The sequence below is a fragment of the Orcinus orca genome, chromosome 13 (genome assembly GCF_937001465.1).
Source record: "Orcinus orca chromosome 13, mOrcOrc1.1, whole genome shotgun sequence".
NCBI lineage: Eukaryota > Metazoa > Chordata > Mammalia > Artiodactyla > Delphinidae > Orcinus > Orcinus orca.
In genome coordinates this window covers 73,206,993-73,230,616 of record NC_064571.1, presented here as the reverse complement: position 1 = coordinate 73,230,616, position 23,624 = coordinate 73,206,993, and the positions used below count along the sequence as shown (strand labels likewise).

At 39.6% G+C, this 23,624-nt stretch overlaps 2 protein-coding genes across 7 annotated transcripts in view; one reads left to right on the top strand and one right to left on the bottom strand.

Annotated features, from left to right (window-relative positions):
- Window positions 1-97: 97 nt before the first annotated feature.
- PFN4 (profilin family member 4) lies at window positions 98-5,557 on the bottom strand. Of its 5 annotated transcripts, none has more exons than XM_049695692.1 (5): window positions 5,316-5,557; window positions 4,597-4,725; window positions 4,168-4,305; window positions 3,255-3,360; window positions 98-304 (listed from the first exon to the last, which is right to left on the bottom strand). In XM_049695692.1, the coding sequence occupies exons 2-5, from the start codon at window positions 4,711-4,713 to the stop codon at window positions 276-278; spliced, it is 390 nt and encodes a 129-aa protein (XP_049551649.1). In that variant the 5' UTR covers window positions 4,714-4,725; window positions 5,316-5,557; the 3' UTR covers window positions 98-275. The 5 variants fall into 5 exon arrangements, with proteins under 5 accessions (XP_049551649.1, XP_049551650.1, XP_049551651.1 ...); XM_049695693.1 differs by having other exon boundaries at window positions 5,356-5,557; XM_049695694.1 differs by lacking the exon at window positions 5,316-5,557 and adding an exon at window positions 5,166-5,222.
- A 517-nt stretch (window positions 5,558-6,074) lies between these two features.
- FAM228B (family with sequence similarity 228 member B) overlaps window positions 6,075-23,624 on the top strand; it is a 28,571-nt gene continuing 11,021 nt past the window's right edge. Inside the window, exons 1-5 of one of the 2 annotated variants that reach the window (XM_049695691.1) lie at window positions 6,075-6,282; window positions 6,493-6,620; window positions 19,752-19,820; window positions 21,324-21,515; window positions 22,187-22,267. In XM_049695691.1, the coding sequence (XP_049551648.1) occupies window positions 6,195-6,282; window positions 6,493-6,620; window positions 19,752-19,820; window positions 21,324-21,515; window positions 22,187-22,267 (558 nt within the window). In that variant the 5' untranslated portion in view covers window positions 6,075-6,194. The remainder of the gene's footprint in view (window positions 6,283-6,492; window positions 6,621-19,751; window positions 19,821-21,323; window positions 21,516-22,186; window positions 22,268-23,624) is intronic. The other variant, XM_004268086.3, reaches the window with a different exon arrangement.

Here is a 23,624-nt window from a genome sequence, read left to right as displayed (position 1 = left end):
TGAAACTATCATATGCCCTGTGAAATGCCTCACATTCATGCCAATGACCAACACTAAAAAAAAAAAAAAAAAGGAACAAATAAAGTGGACTAAGTAATTCCAATTAAAGAAGAGGATCTCTTGAAATAAGAAAAATTGCTTCCTTAACTCATTCTTCCTTTTCAGTATCTTCTGCCTAGTATTTTTCAACCACAATATAAGGCATTACTTTTTCTTTAGGATCTATACTTTTCTTCTAAAATCATAAAAGCTGTCTTTCATAGTCCTCTGATGACTTAATTTCCTTTTCTTCTTAGATATTCTCCTGAAAGAAAACAGAATATAGTTATTACTTATGAACAGTACATTATCACAATATGATTCATTTATTCCATAAATGTTCGTAACTACCCCGTGCTAGGCACTGTGCTAAGTACTTGGAGATACAAGGATGACTGGATAGTTAAGACCCAATCCCTGACTTCAAGGAGTTCATTGTCTATTAGGGGAGATATATGTTTGTGTATCTATATATATACACACACACAATGCTCCTAGAATCTTTCATAATAAAAAATTGTAATAGTTCTTTATTTCCCAAATTTTCTATAATTGTCATGCATAATTTTTGAAAGAGAAAAATATAATTAAAAGAAAAACAAGTCAAGGAAATAGAAGTAATGAGATATGAGGGAATTCCCTGGAGGTCCAGTGATTAGGACTCAGCGCTTTCACTGCGGTGGCCCAGGTTCAATCCCTGGTTGCAAAACCCGCCAGCGATGTGGGCGCAGCCAAAAAAAAAAAAAATTGAGACATGAGATAAGTAACTGGCTCCTGAGTGGATATCAGCCTCATCCATCCCTCATGAGCATTCAATCACTTCCAGGATAGCCGATCCCTTCCCAGAGTAGTGAGATCTTAGTGGAATGATGTCAGCCCTGTCCTTCTAAATAACACACATTCTTTGGAGTCTCTTGTGGCCCTAAGCACTCTTCGGTGCCAGCCACAGAATCTACATTACAGTGGGCAGGCAACTTCTCTGGTCTTCTCCACAGGATACCTGGGGAATTAGCCCTGGGCCACAGCTGATAGGATAGCGTCTGGCCTCTTTAGAGCCTAATTGCTCATTTTCCTGGCTTCGTTTTCTGGATAGCTTTAATTCGATAATTAGCCCAGATATACAAGTCTCCATTCTGTCCTCCTGCTCCTGCCCTACCCTACTGAAACTGAACCTCCCTTACATCCTGACACCTGCTCAGGAAAGATCCTCGGTGGTTGTAATTGCCTGTTCCTCCCATGCTGGAAATCACCCCTCCTGTTAGGTGCTTCCTAAGTTGTGTCTTGCCTACACTCAGTCCTATTTGCTCCTAGAATACCTCATTGCCAGCCATGTAGCATGGTTTATGACAATCCATGCCAGGGAACTATTTATGACAACTGTGAAGGTCTGTACTTATATACATTTTGTGTGTGTGTAGTTTCTGTGATGGTAGTTAATTTCTCAATTAATCCTTTAAGATTCAGCTGTCTGAAAAATGGTGTAGATGATCTTATTTGCAAAGCAGAAATAGAGACACAGATGTAGAGAACAAACTATGGATACGAAGGGGGAAAGGAGCGGGTGGGAGGAATTGGGAGATTGGGATTGACATATATACACCATTGATACTATGTATAAAATAGATAACTAATGAGAACCTACTGTATGGCACAGGGAACTCTACTTAATGCTCTGTGGTGACCTAAATGGGAAGGAAATCCAAAAAAGATGGGATATATGTATACGTATAGCTGATTCACTTTGCTGTACAGTAGAAACCAACACAACATTGTAAAGCAACTATACTCCAATAAAAATTAATCAAAAAAAAAAAAATTCCGCTGTCTGGAGCCCTCCCAGATTCTGCTAGGCAGAGGTCATTCATTTATTTGTTCATCAAACATGCATTAATTTCCTACTCATCATTAGACACTGTTTTAGGGACTGGATTAAGACGAAATTTTTGCCTTCTAGGGGCTCACAATCAAGGTAAACAAAGGACTCTAATGTCAGTAATAATAAAGTATGCATAAAATACATAGCACAGTAGAGAGAAGCCCAAGATCTGATTTGGGTTTTCAATGATAATTAGGAATTTGCCAACTGGATGTGAAAGGGCAGGGACAGAAAGGGAAGATATTTCAGGCAGATTAGGGCAGCAGTATCGTATAGAGGCATGGAAAGCAGAGACTATCTTAACCAGCTTTGATTTCCTAGTTTATTAGGATAGTGCAGTGCACATACATGTAGGTCATCACTGAGAATTCGTTGAAAGAATGAAAGGTTGGCTGCTTTCCTCACTAGCAGAAGTAGATGGAGGATTCTCCTATCTCAAAGGAGTGTTCAAGCAACTCCAACAAAAACTTTTTTTTAGAAATTTAAATTTAGGTGACTTCCCTGGTGGCACAGTGGATAAGACTCTGTGCTCCCAATGCAGGGGGCCTGGGTTCGATCCCTGGTCAGGGAACTAGATCCCACATGCATTCTGCAACTAAGAGTTTGCATGCCACAACTAAGGAGCCTGCCTGCTGCAACTAAGACCTGGCACAGCCAAATAAATAAATATTTTTTTTAAAAGTGACTACTAAAACTGCTAAAAAAAAGAAATTTAAATTTAGATTAAAAAATCTAAACACAGATACAATTTATCGTTTATTAAGCTCAACTCTCATAGATATAATTTCCCAGTTAGTTCTACATTAGATCTTTATTTTAAAATGTAGAGACATGGAAGGGGAATGCAGCAGACACCAATAAGCCTGGCTCACAGTAATTTATTTTTCTGTAGAAAATCCTTGTATAGAGGATGGCCCCCAGCAACTACATCTCTGCTTTTTAACCCTGCCTTTCCCACCTCCTAACCCCAGCTGACTGATATAAAGGTAAATTATATGATCTAAGACTTGTCAGATCAGGGTTCTAAAAGAAATTAAGAGATAGGATGCAAGGCTTGACCATGACACCACTAGGAAAGGAGGCAGTCTGCAATGGGATGGAACAAAGCTGACCCTCTTAGGAGGAGAGACTAGAGTAGAGTGCTAGCAGTGTTCCAGTCCCTGGAATCCATTTTCCTTGTGGCTCAGCTGCACTCTGTCCTTTCACCGGTTATATAAGTAACCCTGGTACCCTTCCAATAAATTCCTCCTTTCTACCCTAGCTGGTTTGATTGGGTTACTTGCAGTCAGAAGACTTGACTACCACAGGGAACAAAGACAGGCATTGGGAGCAAACTTACCCAATTTCTCTGTGGCTTCCACACAGACACTAGGATACATGCCCTCAGTGTAAGTTGCCACCAGAAGATACAGACGGGTCTTCACAACAACCACACCAGTATTTTCCTGGATAAAAATAAAACAGAATGCCCTTCTCTTGGTTCTAGTTACAGGACAAGAAGTTACGCGCCAGCCACATTTTTCACCATTTCCTGACTTCCATATTCATTATGTTTTTTTTGGACTCTCCACTCTTTTTCACTAATTTAGTTGTCAAAAAGTTTTAGACTGTTGTAATAACAGCATGTGTATTCTGAAAAAAGCTCCTGAATTGATTGTAATATACCCCTATCCCAGTGAGAACAACAGATGTCACGGAAAGGAAATACATTTTGGAATTAGATAGCTCTGGGCTTGAATCCCAGCACCTCCATTTTCTGCTGTATGACTATGGAAGAGTTATTTAACCTGGTTAAGCCTCAGTTTCCTCATCTGTAAATGAGGCTACTTATTTTATAATGTGGGTGAAGTGTGCCTAACCCATCATATAGGGCATACAGAAATATGACTGTCATCCCCTTAATTCCTTATAGGCAACAGTGAACCAACAGACGTTTTAAGCACAAGAGTAATATCACTTTGTTTTTTAAAGAAGGAGAATGTAGAGTATGAGGAATAATTACAGTGGAAAGAGACAGTTCAGGCAAGGTTCAGTTGATAAATTCTGGAATGAACATTTCTCAGAACTAGGCTCTCTGTTAGTACTTTCTTTTACATGTGCCTTCCTGGCACTAGACTGCTATCTCAAACATTGCCATTGCAGTAACAGGCTTAGTCTGTTTTAAAGATAGTATCAGGAGAGGAACTGAAAACTGGAGTCAAATTCTTTTCTTAAGGTTTTTACAAAGTTGTCTTCAAATCTTGAACACTCACACTCTTAGCATAAAGAGAATAGTCATCTGCCCGGACACATTTGTAGTCCTTCTCCTTGAAATACAATCCTTCTCTTCTGGTTTTCAAAGGGTTCTTGGCAAATCCATCCACAAGTGTTCGGACATCACTGGGCATTACCTGCAGAGGTTAAATAGACTAGAAGTTGGCAACCTATGGTGGACTGGCCAAATTTGTACCACTACCAGTTTTTGTAAGCCTGCAAATGAAGAATGGTTTTTACATTTTTAAGTAGTTGAAAAAAAAATCAAAATAATAATATTTTGTGATATGTAAAAATTACATGAAATTCAAATTTCAGTGTTCATAAAGTTTTATTGGAACATAGTCACTTCCATTCTTTTATGTACAGTCTATGGCCTTTACAGAAAAAGATTTAAACTCTTATGCCCAAGGCTGTTTTTTTCTTACACTAAATCCAGGTGATGCTACACATAGGCTCGGCTCCTGGAGTTTGATGAGGGCTGCACTGTCTACATGCTTCGTTCCCAGGAGTGTATCTAACAGTAAGTTCTGCAAATGGCTCATGCTCCCTCAGCCCTGAAAAAGGGAACTGCAGTTGAAACCATCTGCTCTGGCTAGCTTTTAAAAGCCCTGTGAATACAAATGTCCCTAAGACACCCTGGACAGCTTTAATATCAGCATGTGCACTTTGAAAAGATGAAGGGTGAAAATGGAGTTCCATCATCCAGTGCCCACCAATACTCAAGAGGAAAACAGAATCATAGAAAATCAGTTCACAGAGAGGGTTATGAGTTTGGAAAATCACAGCTCGTAATTTTCTATCTGTGTCAATAGTTTGCATCAGAATCACCTAGGATTAAAACTAAAAAAATTAAAAACCTGACGAAATGGAGAACTACTGAAGTAAACAAGACTAAATGAGATATACTGGTCATGAGTCCTCACGTTCCTTTCCCACTGACCAACATCAGCACCAACTATGGACACTGATCAATACCCCAGGGGACTAAAAACACCTTAAGGAACCTAAAGCGACATTTTCCGCACAGGTTCCCAAGTCTTCTTGGGCCCTCCTCATCGGGACAAACTCCACAAACACTCGTCATTCCAAGGAATGTCGAGGGAGGGTGTGTTAATGTCCAGTCTGGTTGGCTGCGGACACGCACAGGAGGGGCAGAGGGTTTGGGGGATCGCGGCGGGCCTGACCAGGAAAAGCCCCCTTGCTCTCGGGAAGGAGCCCAACACTCAACCAAAAGCTGGCTTGAAGCGCATGGAAACGGACGCGGGGGGAGGCGGGGCGAGAGGGCGACGAGCCCAGCTATTGGCTGCGGCAGCTGCCCGTCACCGAGAAGCGCTACGGCCCCGACCGCAGACCACGACCAGCCGTTGGGCGCCGGAGCTACGACTTTTCTGGTTTCTTCTCAGCCAGGCTGGTCTGCGGTAGCGCATTTGCGCGGGACTCAGGGACGCAGCGGCCGAGTCTCCGGACCGGGCGGTCCTGCGGCATTCGGAGTCCACCGGCCGCCTCGGCGGCGCGCGGACTCCTTGTCCGCCGCGGCGGAGGGGTCGCGGGGTGCCTCGACCGAATCTCTGGACACGAAAAGTTCTTAATCTACCGAGGCGACGGGCTCGAGCTGACTGGACTTCAGGTGGGACGGGCTCACTCTCCCGCAGCAGCTGACGACTCAGGCGCCGTGGGCTGTCGGGCCCGGCCCTGTCGTGGTGCCAGAGAACCGAAGGCCCTGCCAGTCGAGGGAGGGGAGCTGAGGTACCTGTCGCGGCCTGCAGCTTTTCCTCCAGGCCGGGCGGAGGCCACACGCACCTTGCCAGCGGGGTAGGAGGGAAGGGGCGGGATCGTGGGTGCTTCTCCCTCAGGCACGGGCTGGACGGGGCTGGACGGGGCTGGGGGTGGCGGTTTGGGACTCTCAGAGCTTGAAGACAAGCTAATTGTGTTCAAAAGCCCTTCCTTCCTTCTGTGAGAAGCCCATCCTGGGTGTGCTTCAGGAGTCAGAAGGCTGCAACTCTGCCCACTCCGAAAACTGCAGATGCGACTCCTAGAGGCCAGGCTGAGAATTGCCACACCGGCTCCATTGGGCCACGTTGTGGGAAGCCTGGGATTCGAGGGGACAGCGGGTGGGTCTGGAGAGAGCTCCCCTGCTTAAAGGAGGCTGGCTCGGAAGACACCAGCAGAATCCTGGGTGAAGGCCCCTCTCCTTAGGGAAAGTGTGGGTGTCTAAAGTTCAGAATCCGTTCCACGTCCGTTCACGGCCACGAATAGTGATTATTAATCAAATAGAAGAGAATAAATCTGAATTCTCGTTACTAAGTAAGCTGATTTTTTAGTTTTTCTAGGGGCTCTGTTATTTGTGAACACAATGAAAAGTTCAGACAGTGATGTGATAACTGACAGACTTACCAGGCTCAAGAGCTCAAACGAATGGCTGGAGCCCCAGCCACTTTCCTTCATGGAGGTACAGTAGTAGTGGCATTCTGAAGTTTATACTTGGGTGGTTGCACTGACAAGTGGCCTGTGCTAAATATATTATTCTCTGTGTTTTCTATTCTATTCTTTATTATCCCTTTCTTTCTATTAACCTTGTGTTTACTTTGCTCTCCATTTTCTAGTTTAACATGGGTTATATACCTTTTCTAGTATAACAGAGTTACGAAGTTTCTTCTGAAGCTTTAACTGCATCATCCAAATTTATATATGTTGTGGTTTTGTTTTTTTAGATTCTTTTTTTCTACACAGCTTTATTAAGGTATACTTGATATACAATAAACTGCATATATTGAAAGTGTACAGTTTGATAAATTCCTAGCTATGTATTCACACATGAAACCATCACCACAGTTGAGACAGTGAACATATTCAGTACCTCCAAAGTTTCCTCATTGTGTCCCTTTGTGAGTGCCCCCTCCCTGCCTGCTTTCTATCACTATAGTTTATTTTATTTTTCTTAAATTTTATTTTTATTAATTTTTTTTTGAATTTTTTTATACAGCAGGTTATTAATTATCCATTTTATACATATTAGCATATACATGTCAATCCCAATCTCCCAATTCATCCCACCACTATCACCCCCCAACACTTTCCCCCCCTTGGTGTCCATACGTTTGTTCTCTACATCTGTGTCTCTATTTCTGACCTGCAAACCGGTTCATCTGTACCGTTTTTCTAGGTTCCACATATATGTGTTAATATACGATATTTGTTTGTCTCTTTCTGACTTACTTCACTCTGTATGACAGTCTCTAGATCCCTCCACGTCTCTACAAATGACTCAATTTTGTTCCTTTTTGTGGCTGAGTAATATTCCATTGTATATATGTACCACATCTTCTTTATCCATTCGTCTGTTTCTGGGCATTTAGGTTGCTTCCATGTCCTGGCTATTGTAAATAGTGCTGCAGTGACCATTGGGGTGCATGTGTCTTTATGAATTATGGTTTTCTTTGGGTATATACCCAGTAGTGGGATTGGTGGGTCATGTGGTAATTCTATTTTTAGTTTTTTAAGGAACCTCCATACTGTTCTCCATAGTGGCTTTATCAATTTACATTCCCACCAACAGTGCAAGAGGGTTCCCTTTTCTCCACGCCCTTCCCAGCATTTGTTGCTTGTAGATTTTCTGATGATGCCCATTCTAACTGGTGTGAGGTGATACCTCATTGTAGTTTTGATTTGCATTTCTCTAATAATTAGTGAGGTTGAGCAGCTTTTCATGTGCTTCTTGGCCATCTGTATGTCTTCTTTAGAGAAATGTCTATTTAGGTCTTCTGCCCATTTTTGGATTGGGTTGTTTGTTTTCTTTTTTTTTTTGGCTGTACGCGGGCCTCTCACTGTTGTGGCCTCTTCCGTTGCGGAGCACAGGCTCCGGATGCGCAGGCTCAGCGGCCATGGCTCACGAGCCTAGCTGCTCCGCGGCATGTGGGATCCTCCAGGACCGGGGCACAAACCTGTGTCCCCTGCATCAGCAGGCGGACTCTCAACCACTGTGCCACCAGGGAAGCCCTGGGTTGTTTGTTTTCTTAATATTGAGCTGCATGAGCTGTTTAGGTATTTTGGAGATTAATCCTTTGTCCGTTGATTTGTTTGCAAATATTTTCTCGCATTCTGAGTGTTGTCTTTTCATCTTCCTTTGCTGTGGAAAAGCTTTTAAGTTTCATTAGGTCCCATTTGTTTATTCTTGTTTTTATTTCCATTATTCTAGGAGCTAGATCAAAAAAGATCTTGCTGCGATTTCTGTCAAAGAGTGTTCTTCCTATGTTTTCCTCTAAGAGTTTTATAGTGTCCAGTCTTACATTTAGGTCTCTAATCCATTTTGAGTTTATTTTTGTGTATGGTGTTACAGAGTGTTCTAATTTCATTCTTTTACATGTAGCTGTCCAGTTTTCCAGCACCACTTATTGAAGAGACTGTCTTTTCTCCATTGTATATCCTTGCCTCCTTTGTCATAGATTAGTTGACCATAGGTGTGTGGGTTTATCTCTGGGCTTTCTATCCTGTTCCATTGATCTGTATTTCTGTTTTTGTGCCAGTACCATAGTGTCTTGATTAGTGTAGCTTTGTAGTATAGTCTGAAGTCAGCTCTGTTTTTTTCCCTCAAGACCACTTTGGCTATTCGGGGTCTTTTGTGTCTCCATACAAATTTTAAGATTTTTTTATTCTAGTTCTGTAAAAAATGCCATTGGTAATTTGATAAGGATTGCATTGAATCTGTAGATTGCTTTGGGTAGTATAGTCATTTTCACAACATTGATTCTTCCAGTCTAAGAACATGGTATATCGCTCCATCTGTTTGTATCATCTTTAATTTCTTTCATCAGTGTCTTACAGTTTTCTGCATACAGGTCTTTTGTCTCCCTAGGTAGGTTTATTTTTCGGTGTTTTATTCTTTTTGTTGCAATGGTAAATGGGAGTGTTTCCTTAATTTCTCTTGCAGATTTTTCATCATTAGTGTATAGGAATGCAGGAGATTTCTGTGCATTAATTGTGTATCCTGCAACTTTACCACATGGTGTTGATTAGCTCTAGTAGTTTCCTGGTGGCATCTTTAGGATTCTCTATATATAGTATCATGTCATCTGCAAACAGTGACAGTTTTACTTCCTCTTTTCCAATTTGTATTCCTTTTATTTCTTTTTCTTCTCTGATTGCTGTGGCTAGGACTTCCAAGACTGTGTTGAATAATAGTGATGAGAGTGGACATCCTTGTCTTCGTCCTGATCTTAGAGGAAATGCTTTCAGTTTTTCACCGTTGAGAATGATGTTTGCTGTGGGTTTGTCGTATATGGCCTTAATTATGTTGAGGTAGTTTCCCTCTGTGCCCACTTTCTGGAGAGTTTTTTATCGTAAATAGGTGTTGAATTTTGTCAAAAGCTTTTTCTGCATCTATTGAGATGATCATATGGTTTTTATTCTTCAATTTGTTAATATGGTGTATCACATTGATTGATTCACGTATATTGAAGAATCCTTGCATCCCTGGGATAAATCCCACTTGATCATGGTGTATGATCCTTTTAATGTGTTGTTGAATTCTGTTTGCTAATACTTTGTTGAGGGTTTTTGCATCTATATTCATGAGTGATATTGGTCTGTAATTTTCTTTTTTTGTGGTATTTTTGTCTGGTTTTGGTATCAGGGTGATGGTGGCCTCATAGAATGAGTTTGGGAGTGTTTCTTTGCAGTTTTTTGGAAGAATTTGAGAAGGATGGCTGTTAACTCTTCTCTAAATGTTTGATAGAATTCACCTGTGAAGCCATCTGGTCCTGGACTTTCGTTTGTTGGAAGATTTTTTTTTTTTTTTTGCTGTACACGGGCCTCTCACTGCCGTGGCCTCTCCTGTTGTGGAGCACAGGCTCCAGACGCGCAGGCTCAGCGGCCATGGCTCACGGGCCCAGCCAATCCGCGGCACGTGGGAATCCTCCTGGACCGGGGCACGAACCCGTGTCCCCTGCGTTGGCAGGCAGACCCTCAACCACTGCGCCACCAGGGAAGCCCTGTTGGAAGATTTTTAATCACGGTTTCAATTTCATTACTTCTGATTGGTCTGTTCATATTTTCTATTTCTTCCTGGTTCTGTCTTGGAAGGATATACCTTTCTAAGAATTTGTCCATTTTTTCCAGGTTGTCCATTTTATTGGCATAGAGTTGCTTGTAGTAGTCTCTTAGGATGGTTTATATTTCTGCGGTGTCTGTTGTAACTTCTCCTTTTTCATTTCTAATTTTATTGATTTGAGTCCTCTCCCTCTTTTTCTTTTTCTTTTTTTTTTTGCGGTACACAGGCCTCTCACTGTTGTGGCCTCTCCCGTTGCAGAGCACAGGCTCCGGACGTGTAGGCTCAGTGGCCATGGCTCACGGGCCTAGCCGCTCCGTGGCATGTGGGATCTTCCCAGACCGGGGCACGAACCGTGTCCCCTGCATCGGCAGGCGGACTCTCAACCACTGCGCCACCAGGGAAGCCCTCTCCCTCTTTTTCTTGATGAGTCTGGCTAATGGTTTATCAATTTTGTTTATCTTCTCAAAGAACCAGCTTTTAGTTTTATTGATCTTTGGTATTGTTTTCTTTGTTTCTATTTCATTTATTTCAGCTCTGATCTTTATTATTTCTTTCCTTCTACTAACTTGGGATTTGTTTTTCTTTCTCTAGTTCCTTTAGGTGTAAGGTTAGATGGTTTATTTGAGATGTTTGTTGTTTCTTGAGGTAGGATTGTATTGCTATAAACTTCCCTCTTAGAACTGCTTTTGCAGCATCCCATAGGTTTTGGATCGTTGTGTTTTCATTGTCATTTGTCTCTAGGTATTTTTTGATTTCCCCTTTAATTTCTTCAGTGATCTATTGGTTATTTAGTAACGTATTGTTTAGCCTCCCTGTGTTTGTGTTTTTTACATTTGTTTTCCTGTAATTGATTTCTAATCTCATAGCGTTGTGGTCAGAAAAGATGCTTAATATGATTTCAATTTTCTTAAATTTACTAGGGCTTGATTTGTGACCCAAGTTGTGATCTATCCTAGAGAATGTTCTGTGCGCACTTGAGAAGAAAGTGTGATCTGCTGTGTTTGGATGGAATGTCCTATAAATATCAATTAAATCTATCTGGCCTATTGTGTCATTTAAAGCTTGTATTTCCTTATTAATTTTCTGTTTGGATGAGCTGTCCATTGGTGTGAGGTTTTAAAGTCCCCCACTGTTATTGTGTTACTGTCGATTTCCTCTTTTATAGCTGTTAGCAGTTGCCTTATATATTGAGGTGCTCCTATGTTGGGTGCATATATATTTATAATTGTTATATCTTCTTCTCGGATTGATCCCTTGATCATTGTGTAGTGTCCTTCCTTGTCTCTTGTAACATTCTTTATTTTAAAGTCTATTTTATCTGATACAACTATTGCTACTCCAGCATTCTTTTGATTTCCATTTGCATGGAATATCTTTTTCCATCCCCTCACTTTCAGTCTGTATGTGTCCCTAGGTCTGAAGTGGGTCTCTTGTAGACAGCATATATATGGGTCTTGTTTTTGTATCCATTCAGCAAGCCTGTGTCTTTTGGTTGGAACATTTAATTCATTCACATTTAAGGTAATTGTTGATATGTATGTTCCTATTTACTGTTTTCTTAATTGTTTTGGGTTTGTTTTTGTAGGTTCTTTTCTTCTCTTGTGTTTTCCACTTAGAGAAGTTCCTTTAGCATTTGTTGTAGAGCTGGTTTGGTGGTGCTGAATCCTGTTAACTTTTGCTTGTCTGTAAAGCTTTTGATTTCTCCATCGAATCTAAATGAGATCTTGCCGGGTAGAGTAATCTTGGCTGTAGTTTCTTCCCTTTCATCACTTTAAGTATATCATGCCACTCCCTTCTGGCTTGTAGAGTTTCTGCTGAGAAATCAGCTGTTAACCTTATGGGAGTTCCCTTGTATGTTATTTGTCGTTTTTCCCTTGCTGCTTTCAATAATTTTTCTTTGTCTTTAATTTTTGCCAATTTGATTGCTATGTGTCTCGGTGTGTTTCTCCTTGGGTTTATCCTGTATGGGACTCTACGCTTTCTGGACTTGGGTGGCAATTTCCTTCCCCATGTTTGGGAAGTTTTCGACTATAATCTCTTCAAATGTTTTCTCAGGTCCTTTCTCTCTCTCTTCTCCTTCTGGGACCCCTATAATGTGAATGTTGTTGCCTTTAATGTTGTCCCAGAGGTCACTTAGGCTGGCCTTATTTCTTTTCATTCTTTTTTCTGTATTCTGTTCTGCAGCAGTGAATTCCACCATTGTGTCTTCCAGGTCACTTATCCGTTCTTCTGCCTCAGTTATTCTGGTATTGATTCCTTCTAATGTATTTTTCATTTCAGTTATTGTATTTTTCATCTCTCTCTGTTCTTTAATTCTTCTAGGTCTTTGTTAAACATTTCTTGCATCTTCTCGATCTTTGCCTCCATTCTGTTTCCGAGGTCCTGGATCATCTTCACTATCATTATTCTGAGTTCTTTTTCTGGAAGGTTGCCTATCTCCACTTCATTTAGTTGTTTTTCTGGAGTTTTGTCTTGTTCCTTCATCTGGTACATAGCCCTTTGCCTTTTCATCTTATCTGTCTTTCTGTGAATGTGGTTTTTGTTCCACAGGCTGCAGGATTGTAGTTCTTGCTTCTGCTGTCTGCCCTCTGGTGGATGAGGTTATCTAAGAGGCTTGTGCAAGTTTCCTGATGGGAGGGACTGGTGGTGGGTAGAGCTGACTGTTGCTCTGGTGGGCAGAGCTCAGTAAAACTTTAATCCACCTGACTGCTGATGGGTGGGGCTGGGTTCCCTCCCTATTGGTTGTTTGGCCTGAGGCAACCCAACACTGGAGCCTACCTGGGCTCTTTGGTGGGGCTAATGATGGACTCTGGGAGGGCTCACGCCAAGGAGTACTTCCCAGAACTTCTGCTGCCATTGTCCTTGTCCTCACGGTGAGACACAGCCACCCCCGCCTCTGCAGGAGACCCTCCAACACTAGCAGGTAGTTCTAGTTCAGTCTCCTATGGGGTCACTGCTCGTTCCCCTGGGTCTTGATGTGCACACTACTTTGTGTGTGCCCTCCAAGAGTGGAGTCTCTGTTTCCACCAATCCTGTCAAAGTCCTGCAGTCAAATCCCGCTAGCCTTCAACGTCTGAGTCTTTAGGAATTCCTCCTTCTGTTGCCGGATCCCCAGGTTGGGAAGCCTGATGTGGGGCTCAGAACCTTCACTTCAGTGGGTGGACTCTTGTGGTATAAGTGTTCTCCAGTTTGTGAGTCACCCACCCAGGAGATATGGGGTTTGATTTTATTGTGATTGCACCCCTCCTACCATCTCATTGTGGCTTCTCCTTTGTCTTTGGATGTGGGGTATCTTTTTTGGTGAGTTACAGTGTCTTCCTGTTGATGATTGTTTAGCAGTTGTGATTCCGGTGCTCTCTCAGGAGGGAGTGAGAGCACGTCCTTCTACTCCGGATCTTGAACCAATCTCACTATAGTTTATTTTACATTTAAATTTTTTTATACAAATATAATCTTATGTATTATTTTTGTCAGGCTTCTTTCAGTCAGTATAATTTGCAATTCATCCATGTTGTTTCATGTTTCAGTACTCAGTTCCTTTTTTTTTTTTTTTTTTTTTTTTTTTGCTGAATGCTATATACCCCAGTTTGTCTATTCTGTCATTGGACGTTTGGGTTGTTTACAGTTTTTGGCTATTATAAATAAAGCTGTTAGGAACATTCATGTACATGTCTTTATATGGGTATATATTTTCATTACTGTTGGGTAAACATCTAGTTGTAGAATGCCTAGGTCATATGGTAAATGAATTTAATATTTTATGAAACTGCCAACTGTTTTCCAAAGTTATATTATATTATATTATTTATTTATTTATTTATTTTTCTGGTGCGTGGGCCTCTCACTGTTGTGGCCTCTCCCGTTGCGGAGCACAGCCTCCGGATGCGCAGGCTCAGCGGCCATGGCTCACGGACCCAGCCGCTCTGTGGCATGTGGGATCTTCCTGGACTGGGGCACAAACCCGTGTCTCCTGCATCGGCAGGCGGACTCTCAACCACTGCGCCACCAGGGAAGCCCAAAGTTATATTATTTTATATTTCCACTAGCAGTGTATGGGAGTTCCAGTGTTTCACATCCTAGCCAACATTTGGTACAGTCTGTGTGTGTGTGTGTGTGTGTGTGTGTGTGTGTGTAGGTGTAGTCTTTTGAGACATTCTAAAACATGTAGAGTCACATTTCAAAAGATGTAGAGTCACGTTTCATTGTGTGGCGTTTTAAAAAAATTAAAAATTTTTTGGCTGCGTCGGGTCCTAGTTGCAGCTCGTGGGATCTTTGTTGAGGCATGTGGGATCTTTGTGGTTGTGCGCGGGCTTCTCTCTAGTTGTGGCATGCAAGTTTTCTCTTCTCTAGTTGTGGCATGCAGGCTCCAGGGTGCGTGGGCTCTGTAGTTTGCGGCACGCAGGCTCTCTAGTTGAGGTGTGCAAGCTCAGTAGTTGTGGCACGCGAGCTTAGTTGCCCTATGGCATGTGGGATCCCAGTTCCCCGACTAGGGATCGAACCTGCGTCCCCTGCATTGTAAGGCGGATTCTTTACCACTGGACTATCAGGGAAGTCCCTCATTGTGTGTTTTTTTTTTTGTTGTCGTTGTTTTTTTTGTGGTACTCGGGCCTCTCACTGTTGTGGCCTCTCCCATTGTGGAGCACAGGCTCCGGACGCGCAGGCTCAGCGGCCATGGCCCTTGGGCCCAGCCGCTCCGTGGCATGTGGAATCCTCCCGGACCGGGGCACGAACCCGTGTCCCCTGCATTGGCAGGTGGACTCTCAACCACTGCGCCACCAGGGAAGCCCGTGCATTTTTTAATTTAAAATTCACTACCTTAAAGTGTACAATTCAGTCGTTTTTAGTATATCCACAAGGTTGTATAACCATCACCTCTCTAATTCCAGAACATTTTCATCACCCCAAAAAGGAAACTCATACCGTTTAGCAGTCCTTGTCCATTCCCTTCTCCCTTGTTCTCTGGCAACTGCTAATCTACTTTCTCTTAGATTTGTCTATTCTGGACATTGTATACAAATGGAATCATGTAGTATGTGGTCCTTTGTGTCTGACTTCTTCCACTTAGCATACTGTTTTCATGGTTCATCCATGTTGTAGCATGTGTCAGCACTTCATTCTTTTTTATGGCCAAATGATACTCCAGTATATGGATATACCACATTTTATTTATCCATTCATCAGTGGATGGGCATTTGGATTTTTTCTGGTTTTTGACTATTATGAACAATGCTGCTGTGAACATTGTATACAAGTTTTTGTGTGAACATATGTTTTCAGCTGTCTTGGGTATATAACCTAGGAATGGAATTGCTAAGTCATGTGGTAATTCTGTGTTTAACTTTTTGAGGAGCTGCCTACTGTTTCCAACAGTGGCTGTACCATTTTACATTCTCATCAGCAATGTATGAAGGTTCCAGTTTCTCTACTGCTTAGAGTTCATTGAACCTCTAGTATTGGTGAGCGTATAGTTCCCAACACATTTGGAAAAATTTCAGCCATCGTTTCTTAAAATATTTTTTCTACCCCACCCCTTCTCCTTTTGGGAAATAAAATTACATGTTTAATCGCCTGCTTAAAGCTATCCCATAGCCCACTGATTATCTGTTAAACTTTTTCATACTTTTCCTCCCTGCATTTCATTTTGGACAGCTTCTATTATGATTTTAACTTTACTAATCATTTCTTCTGTAATACCCAGTCTGTTGATAATCCTGTCTGTTGTATTTTTCATTTCAGACATTGTGGTTTTTATCCCTTAAGTTTTTAGGGGGCCTTTTAAAAAATCTTCCGTGTCTCAAAACGTCTGCTGTTTCGTCTAGCTTCCTGCACTTATGAACTATTTTAATGTCTTGGTCTAATAATTATATCATCTGTGTCATTTCTGGGGTAGTTTTTTTAAAAAATATTTATTTGGCTGCACCAGGTCTTCGTTGCTGGGTGTGGGATCCTTAGTTGCAGCATGTGGGATCTTTAGTTGCGGCCTGCAAACTCTTAGTTGCGGCATGTGGGATCTAGTTCCCTGAGCAGGGATCAAACTTAGGCCCCCTGCATTGGGAGCATGGAGTCTTAGCCACTGGAACACAAGGAAGTCTCCTCTGGGGTAGTTTTGATTGATTCTTTTCATTAGTCAAATTTTCCTGCTTCTTTATATGCCTGGTGATTTTTTTTTTTTTAATTTCTGAGATATACATTTTAAAGTAATAACTAGAATTATGACTTATAACATTATACCAGAACATATAAGATTTTTAGAAATTTCATGTAATGTCTGAAACATTTATATAAACATATTTCCATACAAATAACCCAAAGAAAGTTTAGTATTAGTTGTTTTTTTTTTGTTTGTTTTTTTATATTGCAGGTTCTTATTAGTCATCAGTTTTATACACATCAGTGTATACATGTCAATCCCAATCGTCCAATTCAGCACACCACCATCCCCACCCCACCACGGTTTTCCCCCCTTGGTGTCCATACGTTTGTTCTCTACATCTGTGTCTCAACCTCTGCCCTGCAAACTGGTTCATCTGTACCATTTTTCTAGGTTCCACATACATGCGTTAATATACGATATTTGTTTTTCTCTTTCTGACTTACTTCACTCTGTATGGCAGTCTCTAAGTCCATCCACGTCTCAGCAAATGACTCAATTTTGTTCCTTTTTATGGCTGAGTAATATTCCATTGTATATATGTGCCACAACTTCTTTATCCATTCGTCTGTCGATGGACATTTAGGTTTCTTCCATGACCTGTATGCCTGGTGATGTTTTTAATTGGATGCCAGATGTGAATTTTTCCTTGTTGAGTGCTGGATATCTTTGATTTCCAATAAATATGCTGAGCTTTGTTCTGGTATGCGGTTAAGTTACTTGGACACAGTCTGATTTTTTTCATGTCTTGCCACCAAGCTTTGTTAGACAGAACTGTAGTATCATTTAGTGTATGGCCAATTTTGCTTTAGTACTTATTTTGTAAAACCCCTCTAAGTACTCAACTCTGTTTTATGCACCATAAAGTTTGTCACCCTGGCTGATGTTAAGAGGAATAACTCCTGGGGTTGTGTGACCTCTAGGGATTGTTCCCCTAATCCTTTCAGGTACTTCTTTGCCCAGTGTTTCTTTGGGTAGTTTCTCCACATGCATATAGTGTTCAGCATTCACCTGAAGACGCAAGGGGGACCCTCTACAGATCTAATTCTCTGCAGATCCCTAAAGCTCTTTCTCTGTATGACTTTCTTCCCTCTGGTACTGTGCTCTATGAACTGTAGCTACCCTGGCCTCCCCAGACTCCCAGCTCCCCTGCTCATTTCAGGGAGACAGGTGGATTCCACCTGATTTCCTCCTCTCTGTGCCACAGTCTGGAAATTCTCTCCAGGCTCTATTGAGCTATTTTAAGGCTTACCTTGTGTTCTGTATCTCAGGGGCCACTGTCCTTCATAGCCTGATGTCCAGTGTCTTGAACTGTTGTTTAACTTTTTTTTTTTTAAGGTAGGAGGATAAATCTGTTCCCTCTTATTCTATCTTCCTTCCTAACTTTCTTTCTTCTCCTATTCCATTCTTTTATTTATCATTTCTAGGACTCCAGTTATCAACTTGTTGAACCTTTTGCTATTGTCTCATAAGTTGCTACAACTCTATTCATTTTCCAGTCTTTTTTCTTCCTGTTTCCCAGATTGGATAAATTCTAATGATTTGAATTCAAGTTCACTGACTCTTTTTATGTCATCTTCAATCTGCTGTTAAGCCCATTTAAGTTTGTTTGTTTTTTAAATTTAAGAACTGTATTTTCCACTTGGTTATTTTTCAGTCTCTATTTTTCTGCTGAGGTTTTCTATTCATTCATTATGAGCATATTTTCCTATAACTTCTTAAACATAGCTATAATAGTTGACCTAGAATCCTTGTCTGCTAATTCCAACATATGGGCCATCTCAGAGTTGGTCTCCAGTTGATTGTCTTTCTGTGTAAGGGTCACGTTTTCCTATTTGTCTAGTGATTTTGGACGTTATGAGAGATACATTGTAAAGGGTCTGGATTCTGTTATGTTCCTGTGATTAATACTGAGTTTTTGTTTTAGCAGGCAGTTAACTTGGCTGAACACGAACTCTGAACTTTGTCTCTCCTGCAGTTGGCAGCAGGTGAAATCACTGTTTAGTCTTTTTTAGCTTTAGCTGGGCTCCACGGAGTCTGATTCGTGCTTATGTAGTTCAAGGGTCTGCCAGAGATTTGGTCTGCAGAATTTGTGGCATTCTGTCTATGGCTTACTCCTTTCAGGTATTTCTCCTCTTCATTTTTCTGCTGCTATGGTTGCCCTGAACTCTGTCTTCTAATTATTGAATCTGTAAAACTGTGTATTTCTGTCTGCATTTGAGCTACCTTGTTTAGCTATGACAGGCCTGCTGTTAGACAAAAGTCCATAAAGAACTGAAAACTTTTCCAGTGCTGTTCTCTTTTTCCAAGTGTTGACTACCCTTTAGTTTCTTCCTGCTCTGGGTCAGTCTCCAGTGTTTTCAGGTGGTGGTTTTAATATTTCAGTACTCATCTTGGTTTTGACAGCAGTAGATTTGCTAGGAATAGCAACTCTGAGGCAGAAAGACAAAGAAAATGAATTTAGAGTTAGATACATTTGAGTTTGAATTCTGGGCTCAGTGCAGGATTTTCTAGGCTTCTGGTTGTTGCTTAACTCCCTTGAGCCTTAATTTCCTTGTGTGTTAATGGGGAAGGTTAGTTCTTAGATTTTGAGATTTTACTCATCTATTCTGGAAAACAAGGGTAGTGGAAGTGAAGACAACTAATTCCAATGACAGTTAATTTGAGAATATTTTATTTTTGTGTAATTATGAGAGGATTTCAAAGGCCCATCCCAAATGCCCACTTTGGGACTCTTTTATTATTAATCATTTTTTCCATTGTGGAAAAATTATATCATAAAATTTACTCTTTTTAACTATTTTTAAGTGTGTAAGTCAGTGATGTTAATTACATTCACATGTATGCTAGAAATCAACCTCTTGCATTTTCTGACATGTTTAATTGTGGAAAATTTGTTATGAAAATGGAAAAATTTAATTTTATGAGCTATTTCCTGAAGATTGTGTTGCTTTAAAATACTGAAAATGTGGCTTGTTCATAAAAAGTATTAATATTTGATAGCTATAATGACTAAATGAATTCAAATAGAATTCATTCAGAGTAAATGAATTCAAATAGAGGCCTGATTGTATCACTTTATAGGATGTGAAAAAAGATGGGTTTTACCTACCATGTGTGTCTGGGCGAAGTCATTTGACCATATTGGGACTCAAAATGTCTGTGATCTGAGTTATTTTTTCCCGAGAGTGAACTGTAGCTGAGAGCAGAAAGATTCAAATCCTCTTTAAAAAGTACTGATGATATGATTTGAAGTAGAAAAATTGGATTTATAGAGAACTTCCCAGGGATATGTATGTCACATAAAATATTATGAGTCTAGGTAGTATTAATAATTTAATTTTCAAATATTTGATTTTCAAAATGTCATTCTGTCATTTTAGGCATTAGCTAAAGAAGATATTGATGCAGCTATTCAATCAATATTATACAGAGAAAATTATATAATTAAGGTAAGAATTGGCTGCAGAATGTGTCTCAAAAATTAAATTTTGTTTTTCCATTTCAGATGTAGTACATTGTCATTATAAAAATTTTAGGGGGCTTCCCTGGTGGCGCAGTGGTTGAAAGTCTGCCTGCCGATGCAGGGGACACAGGTTCGTGCCCCGGTCCGGGAGGATCCCACATTCCGCGGAGCGGCTAGGCCCGTGAGCCATGGCCACTGTGCCTGCGCGTCTGGAGCCTATGCTCCGCAACGGGAGAGGCCACAACAGTGAGAGGCCTGCGTACCGCCAAAAAAAAAAAAAAAAATTTAGAAAATATAGAAAACAATTAAAACACTCATTAGCCTTTAGGATTGAACTTAAAAGAGCTCTGAGATTGCTTTAATTTAGTTCCTCTCTTCCTATACTTTGTGAGGACTCTTTTATAGATACCTTATAAGAGTTTCCTCCTACTCACTTGTTCCTTCGTGTTAGTGGGGCTTCTGTGGAGTCACTAGGTATTCTTATTTTTTTTTCTGGCTGTGCTGTGCGGCTTGTGGGATCTTAGTTCCCTGACCAGGGATTGAACTCGGCCCCTCGGCAGTGAAGGTGTGGAGTCCTAATGACTGGACCGCCAGGGAATTCCCTCCATAGAATATTCTTCTTCCTCATTCTGTGTCGTTCCTTCTCTTCCTAGATAACTCTGTTCTTTAAGGCCCATCCCAAATGTCTACCAATTTGGAAATCTTTTAAAAAATTTAATTTTTCTGTTGTAAAATATATATAACATAAAATTTGCTTTTTAACCATTTTTGAGTGTACAATTCAGTGACATTAATTACATTTATCTGTTGAGCAACCATAACCACTATGTATTTCTAAACCTTTTTCATCACCCCAACCAAAACTTTGTAGTCATTAAGTAGTAACTTCCCAGCTCTCCTTCCGCAAACCTCTGGTAACATCTAATTTATTTTCTGTCTCTATGAATTTGCCTATTCTAGACATTTCATATAAGTGGAATCCTACAATATTTATCCTTTTGTGTCTGTCATATTTCACTTAGCATATTGCTTTTAAGGTTCATCCATGTTGTAGCATGTGTCAGAACTTCACTCCTTTTTATGATTGTATAATATTCCATTATGCGTATATACCACATTTTGTTTATACCTTCATCTGTTGATGAACACTGGAGTTGTTTCCACCTTTTGGCTATTGTGAGTAATGATGCAGTGAACACTGGTATACTAGTATCTGTTTGAACCCCATATATCTCTTGCTACATGGTCCCTCCTCCTGTTGTTTTGTAGATTTGTTTTGTTGTCTGTCTTCCAGGGAGAGCAGGCATGTTGTCTAATTTATTCATGTATTCTTTGTTTCCAGTATTGTGTGTGTCACACAGAAGCCAACCAAATGATTTAATTAATGGATGATTTTGTGGGTTATTCTTATGAATATAAATTAAGTTTAAAATTTGGAACAAGAAAACTTTAAGATAATATATTTGTCTTTCCTATCACTGTTTACTAGGAACTAGGTAAATATTTAAAGCATCATGACTTCTTAAATGCAAGAAAAAAAGAGATATTATATAAAAGATGGGTTGATCATGTGGCAGATCCTCTCCAGAAGAAAATTATAGAAAATGTTGCTTCACATAAGAAGATTATAAAAAGGAGACAAGAGGAATTAGATGCTTTTTTAAAATACGTAAATAAAAAGGTACTAAGAGATCATTTATTACTTTTTTCAGTTGCTTTAAAAGCTACAGTTATCTTTATTTATAATCATCCAAACAGCCTGCCCTTCCCAATTCTGTATATGTGTAATCTGTACTCCGTTATAGCACATACTATTCTTAAATCCAGGGCATGTGGAAAGGATGGAGGGAAAGGGTTAGGTCTGAATTTAAATGTGTACATTAGTATAATTTTTCTTTCTTTCTCCTATGTAATTGTTAATTTTATATACCAATTTAAAAAAATTGGACTCTAGGTTCAAGATATATGTTTTTTTGAATTTTTTGTTTTTTATTCTGGAACTTGATTATTTATAAAGCTATAAAATATTTCTGTTCTCCTGGCATTTTTAAGAGATCTGAGATGTTTGAATATTAAGTACCTAAAAACAAATTCCTGTATCTTTTAGTGTTCCAACATCCTTTATTAAAATCTTGCAAATTTTAAGTAGATTCCTTCTATCACTATAATATTTCTTACTTAAATACATTAAATTTAATTTCCAATTTGGTCTTCCCTTCCCTTTTGCATCTGTCATTGATGCCATTTCAAAGCATAAGAGTGGAACTGTGTGTTTGACTCTTGAGTCCTGTTATGCTCAAAATTAATTATGGACTGCTTGTTCTTATGTGTGGTTTTATTTCCTTCCTATAGGGAAATGCATTTATAGAGCATTATGATCCAAAAGAATATGATCCTTTTTACATGAAAAAAGAGGACCCGAATTTTCTGAAGGTAGATTTCTAATTTTAACTTTGGTATTATGTGGTTTGTTTTTTTGAGCAGTCCTAATATATAAGTAGTCCTTTAGAGATTTCCAATGAATGCAGTAAAATCTTAAGAATCATGTCCCATCTCCATATCTTAGAAAGGAACAAAAAAGCCAAAGTCCAAAGTAAATTAAACCTCTGTAAAATTTGAAAATATTGTATAATAATTGGGTGATAGATAACGTTAAAAAATTTCAGACTTTTAAATTTGTTACAAAAGTAATGTATTTTTATGATATGTAAATGAGAAAATCAATTTTAAAATAAATAATAAGAGACCACTCACAATTCCATTACCCAGAATGAACTCATGAACATTTTTCTGTATATTCTTCAAGATTTCTTTCTAATTATAAACCAACTATACTTCAATTAAAAAAAAAGACTTCTTTCTATGGGTAGGTATATGTACACATTTTTATTTAACAAGAATGGGACCATACCACACATTAGGTTTTAAAATCTTTTTTTTCTCAGTAGTTTATGATTTGCTTTCTTTCTTTGTCAGTAAATGTAAATATACAATTGTAATCAATACATGGTATTCTGTTATTAATAGCTAACTTGCATTGAGAGCTTAACCAAATGTTAAGATTTCTTTTCACTTTATTTGAGCATTCACTGCTAATTTACAAATAAGGCAAGTGAGGCACGGGTGGGTTAAGTTACTTGTCCAAGGTTACACAGCTGTAAATAGCAGAGTACGGGTACGTTTCTAAACACATATACTATCTTGCTATACCATCTTTTTTTTTTTTTTTTAACATATTCCTTATTTTGAACCTCTAGATTGTTTTTGACCTATTGTTGTTATAAATGACATTATGATGAACATCCCTGTAACTATTTATTTCTTAATTTTTTCCGTTGGGTAAGTTGCTAGAAGTAGAACTGCTGGGTTAAAAATTATGCATGATTTTAATTCATATCACATAATTGTCCTTCAGAATGGTTATATAAATTTGTACCTCCTCCCGAGAATCTATTTTTTCCACACTTTTGCTAATAGTGGATATTATTAAAGAAAATAAAACAGAAAACCTACCTTGAATCATAGACATTTTAAACTGCTGGTAGTTGCAGGGCAAAGCAGGTCTTTTAAGTTTTTCCCCAAATTAGGGTGTGTGTATGTGCTATTGTCCCTATTTTTATAGGTCAGAGTTAAACTGAGAGTTTAGAGTTATATCCTTAGACATACTAACTAGTAGCATACCTGGTAAGGGTTAGAATTGGGATTTGAAATCAGATCTTTTTTTAAAAATTTATTTATTTATTTATTTAATTTTTGGCTGTGTTGGGTCTTCGTTGCTGTGCGCGGGCTT

Bases quoted from the DNA above. Each gene is read 5' to 3' on its own strand.
- PFN4 (XM_049695692.1), bottom strand. From the start codon at position 4,713: ATGAGCCATTTGCAGAACTTACTGTTAGATACACTCCTGGGAACGAAG. The intron at 4,306-4,596 runs GTAAGAAAAAAA...TAACCTCTGCAG, and splicing joins TAGCATCACCTGGATTTAGT to GTAATGCCCAGTGATGTCCG. The intron at 305-3,254 runs GTAAGTTTGCTC...GTTTTCTTTCAG, and splicing joins GGAAGCCACAGAGAAATTGG to GAGAATATCTAAGAAGAAAA.